This window comes from Crotalus tigris, unplaced genomic scaffold (assembly GCF_016545835.1).
Source record: "Crotalus tigris isolate CLP2741 ecotype Arizona unplaced genomic scaffold, ASM1654583v1 scf7180000023829.5930981, whole genome shotgun sequence".
In the NCBI taxonomy this organism is placed as follows: domain Eukaryota; kingdom Metazoa; phylum Chordata; class Lepidosauria; order Squamata; family Viperidae; genus Crotalus; species Crotalus tigris.
This window is the reverse complement of record NW_024100213.1, coordinates 936414-949988: the sequence shown is the minus strand read 5'-3', so window position 1 is coordinate 949988 and position 13575 is coordinate 936414. Positions and strand designations below refer to the sequence as shown.

Here is a 13575-nt window from a genome sequence, read left to right as displayed (position 1 = left end):
GGGTTTCTCCTAAACAATGGCCGTTCATTTGGAAAGTACAAAAATTATGTCGATTATGTTGGGTTTCTTTAAAACCGGACATTTGGCTCTAATCTCGTGATAGTTATTTCTTGCTGAAATCAATTCATTAATTGAAGCATAGTCCTTTATGTTCCGCTTCCCCCACAATTACGCATGATTATGTTTAATGGAAGCTACTCCCAGATTAAATACATATAGGACAACAAACTCAAGTGTGTTACAGTTTATAGAGGACAAAGCTTTAAAACATTTAAGCCCACTTCCAGAACCTCAGAATTTATCTCAAGAACCTCTAAAATACGGAACAAGACAGAAGACCAAATGTGCGAAGTAGCTGCATTCTCTACATTACTGCTAGCATTTTTTATTTAAATTGTGACAGCATCAACTTAGCCAGTAGCTTTTTCTAGCACTAGGATATACCTTTAATTCCATCCACCCCTAAGAACTAAAAGCAGCTTTAACAATTATACGTTCTACTTCGGCTGCTCTAGTAGATCTGTCCTAGGATGGCTGGTGATCTTTAGTAAGTGCTTAAGTTATGTTGAAGAAACTGCAATCTCCATATTGCAACAATGACAGTTTCGTTAGTAGTTTTACTACAATGACAATACATATTAAAAGAAACTGTCCTATATCAAATTTCAGTAGTCCTCAGTTAACAACTGTCCTGTTTTGCAACCAGTTATGACAGTGCTGAAAAACTGATTTTATAACCAGCCCTCCCACTTACAACTTTTTACAGCCTCTCTGATTCATACGGCAACTGCTGTGCATTTATGATCAGTGTCCTGCTGTCAGAAGATCCTTCGTGATCACCACAGCCAGCTTCCAACAAGCACAATGGACAAGCAAGGAGTGCAGTGAAGTCACTGGTCAGTCACACAATGACTCGTTTCGTGACCCTGGGCAATGACCGTGCCTCACTTAGAAATATAGTTGCCAATCCCAATTGTGGTTGTTGAGGACTACCTATATCACGGGTGTCAAACTCACCGTGTCACTTGACGTGTTGTGCTGTATTGCAACTTTTTTCACATTGCTGGAGCTGTGGGCGCGGCCTCCGCATGATGCAACCGGCCTGCAGCCTGGCAATTTTGACACTCCTGACCTTTATCATAACATTTCAGCCCTTGAATTCCTAAGTTTCAGCAGAGTCTACTTCAACAGTACCTGCTGATGCCGGTATTGGAGCAGTTTGTTTCGTCATGCAACATATAGTTTGGATCACTGACCTCATCCAACTGCAGGTCTAAATCTATTTGTAGACCAAGACCGAAGGCTCCCCTATTAAGTCAATGGCATACCATAGGAAGAATTCCGTAAAGCAGGACGGTTGCATGGCTTAGGACAGGGGTGTCCAACCTGGGCAACTTTAAGACTTGTGGACTTCAGCTCCCAGAATTCCCCATCCAGCATGGCTGGCTAGGGAATTCTGGGAGTTAAAGTCCTCAAGTCTTAAAACTTGCCAAGGTTGGACACTCCTGGCTTAGAGCATCAAGTACTCAGCCACAGTATGGTTACATCTATGTCTTGTTCGGCAAAACTAGCATGCTGCGGGTTAGCTTGAGGCATGCTCAAGATCGCTCGTAGACAGTTTATCTGTGCCTACACAAGACCAAACCAAGCAGTTCAACCAATCCATTTTTCAGATAGTAACCCATGTTATTTAGCTAATGTTAATCACTGAAAGACACAATTTTTAACAACCAAGAAAGCAATCTTTCCAATAACCCTTTGCACAAAATTGAACAAGAAATATAATACTTAAAAACAAAATGGAAGTGCAGGTAGTCCTCAACTTACAATTCATTTAGTGACCATTCAGAGTTACAACAGCACTGACAACAAGTGACTTATGACCATTTTTCATACTTAAACGACCTTTGAGGCATCCCCCTGGTCACGTGATCAAAATTTTGTGACTTCTGACAAGCGAAGTCAATGGGGCAGCCAGATTCATTTAACAACTGTGTTACTGACTTATCAATTGCAATGATTCATTTAACAACTGTGGCAAGAAAGGTTGTATAATGGGGCAAAGCTCACTTAGCAACATAAATCCTAGGCTTAATTGTGGTCGTAAGTCGAGGACTACCTGGCATGTATAAACAAATCTGCCCCGTCACATTTTTGTTAGAGGTTTAGTCTGCTTTTATTACTTTACAAGTAACTCAAGGCAGGGAACATACACAATACTCCTTCCGCCGTCTATTTTCTGTACATAGAAACCCAGTATTGGAACGACAAATTGTGACTGAACTTTGCAGTTTTACAGTGAAGTTTCTGATCACTTGTTAAAAACACAGACAATCCAGACATCATTTCCCAACAAATACTAATTCCTTTTATCCTGAGAAAAGTTCGAACTTAAAAAAGGGTAAATTTATGATTCTTTGGATCGCTGGGCAATGTTTAGCGATTTAAAATGCATCTTTCTCCCTGAGTGTGATTGATTTACTGAGTGAGTTTATACAAATTCAGCTGCACTTCCATCAACTTGCAAGCTAATCAAAATTCATAACAGCACACCCTTTCTTAATAGGACGTACTGGAATAAAATAATAGAATTCTAGAGTTGGAAGGGATCTCTAAGATCATTTAATTCAGGCCCTTATGCAGTGCAGGAACTGCTAAAGCCTTTCGGACAGATGATTGGCTGGCAGTTCTTACCATTAGGGAATTCCTGCACTGGAAATCTCCTTTACTGTAGTTTTAAGTTCACGTGGAAAAAAAAAATCAACCTGGCATCTATCTCACAGGTGGAAAGTTAGTACTTTTTAGTTGCAAAGACAATGGACTGAATTTGAGGAGGCATCTCTCTTTATAGGATCATCAAGAACCAAGTCCCTTAACTGAATGGTTTGTAACGTGGGTTTTGTGTTCCTGTGGTGGCTGAATGTGAATGTCAATCCTAGGTTATTTCTTTTCAACAGCCATATTGAGAGATGGTCGGTCAACTCTATTGTCAACTTGTGTGTCATATGATGCCATGCCTCACTGGGGGAATTAAACCTAGGCCAGGGGTAGGCAACTTTGGCTCTTTTATGACTCGTGGACTTCAACTCCTAGAATTCCTGAGCCAGCCATGCTGAGGGGACAGGGAGAGTAATAGTAATAGTAGTAAAGTTGGAAGGGACCTTGGAGGTCATCTAGTCCAACCCCCTGCTCAGGCAGGAAACCCTACACCATTTCAGACAAATGGCTGTCCAGTCTCTTCTTAAAAACTTCCAGTGTTGGAGCATTTACTGCTTCTGGAGGCAGGCTGTTCCACTGATTAATTGTTCTCACTGTCAGGAAGTTTCTCCTTAGTTCTAGGTTGCTTCTCTCCTTGATTAGTTTCCACCCGTTGCTTCTTGTCCTGCCTTCAGGTGCTTTGGAAAATAGCTTAATTCCCTCTTCTTTATGGCAGCCCCTGAGATATTGGAATACTGCTATCATGTCCCCCCTTGTCCTTCTCTTCGTTAAACTAGACATACCCAATTCTAGCAACCGTTCCTTATATGTTTTAGCCTCCAGTCCCCTAATCATCTTTGTTGCTCTTCTCTGTACTCTTTCTAGAGTCTCAACATCTTTTTTACATCGTGGTGACCAAAACTGGATGCAGTATTCCAAGTGTGGCCTTACCAAGGCATTGAAGAGTGGTATTAATACTTCACGTGATCTTGATTCTATCCCTCTGTTAATGCAGCCTAGCACTGTGTTGGCCTTTTTGGCAGCTGCAGCACACTGCTGGCTCATATTTAAGTGATTGTCTACTAGGACTCCGAGGTCCCTCTCACAGTTACTACTATTGAGCATGGTGCCACCTATGCTGTACTTGTGCATTTGATTTTTCTTGCCTAAATGTAGAACCTTGCTTTTTTCACCATTGAATTTCATTTTGTTAGTTAGTGCCCAGTGTTCAAGTCTTTCCAGATCCTTCTATATCTTAAGCCTGTCTTCTGGAATGTTGGCTATTCCTGCCAGCTTGGTGTCGCCTGCAAATTTGATGAGTTCCCCAGCTGAGCTGTGCTGGCTCAGGAATTCTGGGAGTTGAAGTCCACGAGTCATAAAAGAGCCAAAGTTGCCTATCCATGACCTAGACCATCCTGTGGCGGAAAGACAAACGGGACTTGCTTCATTTTCAATGAGCATAGAGAAGATGGCTTTCCAAACCACTTAGCTACTCATCCTGCAACTGATGTAGAAATTCCTGAAGCCAACACGGATCCAAAGCTCTTTTGGAGTCCTGTCATTTGAGCTCCTCCTGCCCCGAATCCTTTACCCTACCGTTGCGCTACGAGTGAGTTGTTCCACTCTGTTCATCAGGACCAAGACTGAACACGTCATCAGTGGCATCTTGATTTGGAACAGGGGACTCTGCAACTTAGTGGAAAGCAGTGGAGCCAAAATACTAAGAAGGTGTTACCAGAGCGGTAGCCTCATCTGGGAAGTTGAAAACTATTCCACAAAATGCAACAATCCATTTCAGTATAGCTGCCAAGAAAAATGACATGATCATGTCCGTCCGTGGAGTTATTGGTCTTGAGGGGGAAAAAAAAAATGCCTTTCTTTTCGTGTTCTGCAGACCCTCAAAAGACTTAATAGAATTGATCCCATCATCCCCCAAAATATAATGAAAAATCAGCCGGGTTCCTTCCTTTGGCTTAACTCATACTCTTGCTTAATCTGTTGTAACTCAATTTGACGTGAGTTTCCACGTTTGCTTTTTCTTTGTTCTTCAATGTATTTTGCCTAATCCTCAACCTAGAAGGAAACGTGAGTTACTATAACACGCAAACATTCAGAGAAAGAAATGACGAAACTTAATCGTGATCCGGTGTAAAATACATTTGCTTTCCTTCCATTTGACCCAACTTGCTGGTCACAGATCAAACAACAGGAGAAGGAAACAGGTCTTCACTCGGTTGTTACTTTTGCCCCTTAGTTAGAAACTGATACCAGGCTTGGACAGATGGAGTCTTAAACTCTTCCTGAATTTGTTTAAATGCATGCTTCTTCTGCACCCTTACACACACTGAGGAGGGACGAGAAAGAAATGGGAATTTAAAAAACAAAAACAAAAACACGGAAGTCAGTTCCAGTAAGAATTGTACATCTGTGGAGAAAAAGAATTAAATTCTAAACGTCATACAAAACCGAAGTGGAAATATTAATCGCATGATGACGTGGATTTAAATAAATGCTTGGAGTTTTGATAATTCTTTCAATTTTGGATTTTTCTCAAAATTATTATTTTGGGGGGGGGGGGAAGGAGAAGACAAACCAGAATGGAAAGGATGGATATGAGTGATCTGTGACAACGATGAAATGGTGCTCCTTTAAATGAGAACTTGGGGTAGAAAGGCAGGATAGAAATAAAACGAGTAAATGATATTTGGAATAAGGGGAGCACATTAAAGATGTTGGAATAAGCGCGGGCTGATTGCGAGGGGCCATTTCCCTGAAAAGCTTTGCTTTGTCTACTCCCTTGAAATGAATAGCATTCTGCCAGAAGGCTACTAACCTAGGGAACTTTAAGATGAGTGGACTTCAACTCCCAGAATTCTGGGAGTTGAAATCCACACATCTTAAAAGTTCTCTGGTTTGAAAACCACTGCCACACTGAATCAATCTCTTGGCTCGTAACGGGGGGGGGGGGGGAAATAATCAGCAAAATAAAAGGAACTGATATTCCTAAAAGCTATGCAAGTATATGGCCAATTCAGAGAGTTTAAACAAGTGGGCTTTCTGATAATTGCTTAATTTTGGAATCGGGGGCCCAGCCCAAATCTTGGAACGGGGAAGATGACCCTGTAATTGATCTGGAATGGACCCAGAGAGGCATTCTGAAATTTGCTGCTGGCAGAAAGAAAAAGAACCCCGCCCCCGATAATTTATGATGGGTTTTCTGCAGCCACAGAGGTGTGACTGGAGTAGCAAAAGCAAATGCCAAACTTTTTCAGCTCAACCCCCTCTCCCCCACACAGCTTATCGGGAAAATGTGGGAAGAGGATGTGGGGAGCTAATGCTTTCAATGATCCTTTTGTGGCATTTGGGTCCACCAACCTGTTTGAGATCAAGAATTCACAGACACAATTTCTTTATGCTAAGGCCATCATCTCGTTTCTTGTCCTGAACAGCATGCAGCTTCATGTGATATAAACTATGTACAAGCGCCACTGTGTATTTTTGCCGCCCCTGCAAAATCAGGGAGAATTCTTAAGTGCTCTCAACAAGAGTATAACATCTCTACATAAACAGATTTGGGGGGGGGGGCGGAGGGAAGAAGAAAAATAATGCCTCAAAAAGCATCCCTTCCCCCAGATTTAAATCAAAAATGTCCAGAAATAAAGCTAATTTATTTAACAGCTTCCTTTTCCCCCCCTGCAAATGAAAATAAATATATGTGTCCCAGGATAATGTTGCAGGATCCAATCTGAGTCGGTCACTGGGACCAAAGGTTTATTCTTCCAAGCTTTTGGGCTTGTGCTGGAGCTCATTCTCCCTCTCCGGAATATGCATTCCCACCCCCCTCAATGTTCAAAATCTTTCAGAATTAAGCTAAGACAATTTATGAAGGACGAGCTTTTTAGCTCATGGAGAAGAATTCCATTTCCCAGTTTTAATAATTAGTTGTGGATATTTGGGAGCCAAAGCAATCGCTTTTCTAAAGGGTTTTTAGCATTATTATTATTAATAATAATAACGTGACCATGGAAAATTAAAAGCATCCATCAAAACAATGCTAACGGTACAATTTTTCAACAGTATTTGTTGCAAATACCAGGCTTAAATCTTTTTCCCCCTCCTAATATATGAACTTGGCCATGACATTTAAAAAGGATGCCATAAGGGGCTGGTAGATTGGTTACAACCCAGTTGTCATATGGATTTCCACAAGGCATTGAGAAAAGTCTCAAGTAATGGATTCCATTGTGGATAACGTCAAGAAGCTTCGGTCGCTGGTACAGAAAGGTTCCGTAGAGCTCCATGATCTAAAGTAATAACAAGAAAGAAACGTTGCTGATGGGAAGCCCGAGTTTTGGTCCCATGCGTTTTCAGAAACATTTATCCAAAATGACCAAGATAAGATCTAAAGTTGGTGGCAAATTAGGCACAAAGATGCAGGAAACTCCCAGGACCATGATCAAAAATGTTAGGGTTGTATACGTTCTTGGGAACGTGTTATTGTTAGATCAGAGTTACGACTTGTTTTCATACAGTTACTCTAATCCAGAGTTCCGTATGCGTGAAGGTTTTATGTAAACACAGGCACGCTCTAAAGCAGAGGTGAGGAGCTATGGCCCCTTTATGACTTGTGGACTTCAATTCCCAGAATTCCCCAGCCAGCAAAGGCCACAGTCCCCCACCTCTGCTCTAAAGCTTTTCCCTCTCATAGAAGACAGGGCCAAACCATTGTATTCTAGGAGGTTTATGCCCCCAGACTGCTGATTATGCACATAAGCAGAGCTACGAAGGAACAGAAGGAATCCTATAATTAGCGTCCAACCCCCAAATGAGAGATAATAATAACAATGATGATGATAAAGTTGGAAGGGACCTTAGAGGTCATCTAGTCCAACCCCCTGCTCAGGCAGGAAACCCTATACCATTTCGGACAAATGGCTGTCCAGTCTCTTCTTAAAAACTTCCAGTGAATATTTACCCCAGCCGCCCAAAATCAGCTGAGCAAAACACTGCAAATGGATATGTTTAAATAACACAACGCTGAATTTGGAGCAATCAATGCAGGGACAGTTGGATGGAAGAGAAACGAAGAACAGAGTTGGATGATTTGGAGAAAACTGTGCACAATGAAAACAAGAAATGGAACTAAGGTTCTATTAAGCGATTTAATAGATGTTCATTCTGTTAAAGAGAATGTTAGGCACTGTATTGCTTTCCTTTATACTCCAAGCATTTAAGCACACAATTAGATGAAATGTGAGATCACTCGTCCAAATTATTCAATAGGTTTGATTTCATACTCTGATCCTCATATTTGACAGAATATTAAGTACGAAGAAGATATGGTTGGTAACGCAACTTTCCTTAAAGACTACAGAAATCAGTTTAGATTTGTAGACACTGGGAGACTGTACATCTGCCAATTGGATAGGAGACCTGGACTCTCCACCTGAGATGTATCTTAATGGGCTTCAGATGAGACCGATCCTCTCCCCAAAGTCAGAAGTGAAGGGCTGGCTAATGCAGCACAGATGATTTCCATCTGTTCCATCTATACTAATTATGTTACGATGGAACAAATAAAGAAGAGATGGCCTGCAGAATACATTTTATTTGGATCACTTCTGTAAAGTATTATGGATCATTGCTGTAAACCATTGTGCAAATGTTTTTAACTTATATCCAGGTCAGCTACTATTGCAAGGAAAGTGACTAATACGTTTTCCAAATCAAAATATAAGGCTAAGTCCACTTTGCATCTCTGCCTACTCATAAGGAAGGGTTACAAAGTGTGTGAAAATTTTGCACCTTGAAAATATGCCTTTCTTGGAATTGTGCTTAGGGAACTAAATACTGTCCAGATAATTCTGGGAAATGACTGTATTCTCCCAGATTGTCATTACTGTTAAATCCTTGATTTTAACGAATCAAGTTGTATACAAATAAGATCAATTGCTGCATTATGAAATACTCCAGTCTAGACCCCAGTGTCAAAGTGCCTGGAAGGCAGTACGGTTTTAAATCTTGTATTGCAAAATATAAATTAAAGACAATTTAGAAGTTTGTTCTAATTGGCAGAATTTCAAAGTACTCTTTTGGCAATCCGTCTTCCACATGTCAGCTGCAGATTAGATGAGTGAGTACTTCATCTTCTATCAAACATGAGAGTCAAATCATATCCTTGTGTGTGTCAAGATGATAAAACAGAGAAAAACATTTTGAAAAAAATCACAAGATGTATTTATTCAAAGTTGATTTCGAAGCTGGCAGTACCTACCTTTTGCAAGAACCATAGCTAGGACTTATGACCTTCTGTCTTAGTGACATTTTTACATTAAACTTACAATGTACAAGATAGCACAGACTTCTGAATATAACACTTGCTTCATTTCCAACGTAGCATCACATTGTACGACTAAAATGGGGCTAATGAGATAGGAGTAAACTCCTCCAAAATAATTTCAATTTCTGATCCAAGGCTGCATTCAGACATTAATTATTAAACCACTTTTGTGGATTTGTGCAATCCCTCATGCCATCATTGGTCATAGTCTGCACATCATGCTAAACCAGAGAAAAAGACTAGCCAAGGTTACACCAACTAAGCTTAGCATATAATGAAGATGAATCTGCTATGTTTTTGCCTGAATGGGCTACACCTGTTGCATACATACAACCCAACAGTGACTGCAAACATAACTCTCTCTCGTGGAAGAATGACGTGGATAACAATCATTTTAAAGGGTGGACATGAAAGAGCTTGATATGAAAATTCTGGTGCAATCAAGGTTGCTCTCCTTGACCATAGGGCTGAAGAGGGACTATCCACAGGGAGTGGTTAAAAAATCAAGACAGCAACCATGATGGTTTGATCAAGGCTCTGTTAACCTCTGGGTGGAAGTAATCCTGAAATTTGCAGAGGAATGAGTTCGAAGTACCTCTGCATGGTGAATTATAGAGACACACTGTATACCCTCCTGACGGGTAACCTTGACACTGACAAGACCTCATTCCATACACATTCCAATCATAAGTAGTGGCAGGCAGGCATTCTAATGGTAGAGAATATCCAAGAGGTGCAAAGATACCTTATCAGAAATCGTTACCCAGGGAGAGAAAAAAAGCTAATCTGAGATCAATCAGATACTGCTCCCGTTTTAAAAATGTCTAGGAAATATTTTATTTTATACACCTTGCCTTCTTTTCTTTACACAGAGAGACAGGTTACTATTTTATTTTTTTTAATCCGGCTTGTAACAGTTCCCATTTTATGAAGGAAAAATAATCGTTTGAGTAAAAAACTTAAAATGGAGCTCCACCAGGGATAAATAGACTTGAGGATATTATTTAAAAAAACAAAAATAAAACAAAACAAAACAAAAAAACAATAAGAGAAAGTAACATTCAGGAGAGCTGAGCACTGAAAATTACAATTTAGAAGTGACCATAGTTAAGTTTTCCAACATTTTTTTTTAAAGTAACCAGCTACTAATAAAAAAACTACTGCATCCTTAGATTAGGACTGCAAACATCCAGCTGACCAATAGATGGCAGCAAACAAACATAGAAAACTAATACTCTAGTCCAGAGGTAGGCAACCTTGGCTCTTTTATGACTAGTGGACTTCAACTCCCAGAATTCCTGAGCCAGCATAGCTGGCTCAGGAATTCTGGGAGTTGAAGTCCACAAGTCATAAAAAAACCAAGGTTGCCTACCTCTCTGCTCTAGTCTATGCCATCCAATGGTTGTCTGTCCTTTTTTGCCATAGAGACCTGATACCTGTACTACTAACTTGTGTGGGCCCTTTGCAAGCTCTCCAGATCTTTCTACTGATCTTTTGAAAGCCGTATCCTACTTTTCTTGCCATCCAAAGAGGACTGTAAGACACCCATGCCCTCTCTTTGTTCAAGTCTGTCTCGCCCAAACTGGGAATCTTAGCCTAATAGCTTGCTTGATCTCAACATATCTCCACTCAAACTGCTGTTTGATTGTGACCAAGGCTGAACAAAGTGCTCTCATTTGATGCTTGAGAAAGATGGCTAATATCAAGGAAAGTAGAAAACAATCTTAACCTGGCACTTAGACAAGCATATAAAAACATTGGGCAAAAGCTCCTGACCTTCTCGTTCTACAACATCTTTGTAGAGTTTTCACCTGTTCTTTCTAAGATGCAACAGATAGAACCTTCTGTAAATTAAGAAATGGTCCTCATTGATCTTCCTGGTGAGGATCTTTTCAAAATTTACAAAACAGACCTGTATAAATTAGCGAACATATAAATAGGTTTAGCATTTATTTCTGAATGGCAGAAATCATAATTTGGGGTGGCTTTAGATTATTATTATTTTTTACTCAGATGTGAGCTTTGTTTCACATTGTTAAAAATAATTGATTTTCGCACAGTCGATGAACGAGAATTTGAGGAGACCTGCCAAATTTTCCTTTTTTTTTTCCTGAAGTGAAAATTTCTGGGGAGAAAATGCAAACCTTGCAGAGCTAAAAGGAAACTTGGCTGCATGCCTAGAAGCGGAGACACAGGTTGATCAAACACAGGACAAGCCTTCTGATTTCAAAAGGCGAAGCAGCTAGATCAGTGTTTCTCAACCTTGACAATTTTAAGGCGTGTGGACTTCAACTCCCAGAATTCCACAGCCAGCATTGCTGGCTGTGGAATTCTGGGAGTTGAAGTCCACACGCCTTAAAATTGTCAAGGTTGAGAAACACTGAGCTAGATCATGGGAAGGGAAAAGAGGACAGTGGTCTGATTTTAAGAAAAGGACATAGAAGGGAAGGGGAGAAACTACACTGAAATGCGCAGATAAGTAGACAGGCAAAAACGATGCACACAGGGAGCTCAGAGCAAGAAAAAGCCTCCTTGGACACTTCTGAATCACTGGCCGGTGCTCAAAAAGAACAGGGAAATGGTCCCGAGACAGCTTATTACGCCAAAGCCACTAAAGGCACAACAGCAGTTGCAGGATCTGAGAAAAGACGGCATAATAATAATAAAAAAATTCAACCAGTTTTTCAACAACAACCAGTAACGCAACGATCTCTCATCCCCCCACATTAAAAGCACAAACTTGGATCTTCTCTAAGATCCCAAACTGAACCTAGGAAGATGGTTTCCTGTCTTGGACTGGACTAGACATCTATAGTTGTCGGTTCATCGTGTTCCAGTTTATAGGAGAACTGTCTGCAGCAAAGGCATTTCAGAGAAATTCCACACCTGGTGACTCGGGTGGGGCTGCATCGTCCCATTATTCGCTCCAGCATTCTTCTAAAAGATGTGCAGGCTGGTTCCCCATCGGAGAAGCAACACATGGACTCCAAGCAGTTGACACCTGGATCTGTCTTAGTAAGCTGTGTGGGGGGGGGGACAGGGAAACCAAGCAGGAGAGAAGTTAGCAAACCCTCACCGGATCTTTGTTTTTTTTTTGCTAGTATAGTTACAGACGTTTTAGAAGCAGAGATGCAGTTCTGATTTAGCTTGCATGCATCTTCTGTGTATTTCCCGTAAACGCTGGGAAGCTTAATTCTATAAAAAGTCTGAGAGTTATGATAGTAGTAACGATTCATTTGTCTATTTGACAACTGAAGGCCAGAAGATCTGAGAAGTAGGTTCCAGTCTACCAATCACTTGTCTCTCTACCACTAATTAACAAAACCAGCACTCAGGAATCTATTTGCAAAGTCTGGCTGACTTCAAGGGAAGTCAACGGACAGATATTCTGAGAGAAAAGAGACTGAAGTTGGATCATTCATAGCTGCTTGCCAATGTTTTCTACTTCCTGCACAGTAAATCAGATTCACTGAGAATACACTGATCCAAGCAATACTGTGGCTGCCCTTTCTCGGTGCCTATAGGCTATGTGGGCCTGGATGGAGAATAATAGGCTTCAGCTGCACCCTGGCAAGACGATGGCTGTGGGTGCAAGGGGCCTCAGGGTCCAGTTGTTTATCACCTTTAGTTCTGGATAGGGGTTGCACTAATCCAGGGTGTTCTCCTGGACTCACGACTCCTGCTCTGTGAGGCAGCTGTGGGTAGGAGGGCCTTTGTGTAACTTCATGTTATGCACCAATTTTGTCCTTATCTGGATTTGGCAGCCCTTTGCATGGTCACTCATACCTTAGTTACGTCTCGGTTTCATTACTGCAATGCACTCTACATGGGGCTACCCTTGAAGAATAGTCCAAAGCTATAGCTCGTGCAGAATTGATGGGTTAAGATGATCTTATCCCTGTGCCATCCATCTAATTCTTCTTAACTTTTTGCAGAATTTTGAAATTTTAATGTGCATAGTTTTTAACATGATCGCCAACGTCCGATAACGGATATGGCACAAGAAGAAGAAGTAGAACAGTTTTTAAATTTTAATTGCATTCTATTTATTTTTTATGTTCTGCCCAGAGTTACCCTATTGAGCAATGGGCGGCATATAAAATAAATAATTAAAAGAAAGTATCCAATATCCATTGTCTTATTTATGTTAATATGGTTAGCATAAATCAGTGGTTCTCAACCTGTGGGTCGGGACCCCATTTGGGGTCGAATGACCATTTCACGGGGGTTGCCAAACAAGGCTGTCTGCCATTTTTCCCCCTTTTCTTTGGCCACGCCCCTGGCACCTGGTGATGTATAAGTGGTTGGGGGTCACCACAACATGGGGAACGCGGCATTAGAAAGGTTGAGAACCACTGGCATAAATAATATAGTCTTAGATATTTTATTTTTATGTACAATGGCTGCAATTTGACATACATAGTTCAGAGTTCAGAATACAATTTGTGACCCTACTGCAGAGGTTCCCAACTTTTCTGGTTTGGGGGCCCGGAGGGAAAGGGAGGGGGAGGCACCTTTACGCGCGCATGTGAACAGGG

The 13575-nt window shown here is 41.0% G+C and overlaps 1 protein-coding gene across 9 annotated transcripts in view; it reads right to left on the bottom strand.

Moving 5' to 3' along the window:
• Positions 1–13575, bottom strand: part of ATP11B (ATPase phospholipid transporting 11B (putative)) — a 103007-nt gene that overhangs the window by 2280 nt on the left and 87152 nt on the right. For 3 of the 9 annotated variants that reach the window (XM_039321796.1, XM_039321797.1, XM_039321800.1), the window contains one exon: positions 11924–12057. The exons of 2 other annotated variants lie outside the window; for them this stretch is intronic. In XM_039321796.1, coding sequence (XP_039177730.1) covers positions 11924–12057 — 134 coding nt within the window. Of the gene's footprint in view, positions 1–3970; positions 7002–11923; positions 12058–13575 lie in introns of those variants that run through there. 4 more of the 9 variants (XM_039321799.1, XM_039321801.1, XM_039321802.1 and 1 more) reach the window with 3 other exon arrangements.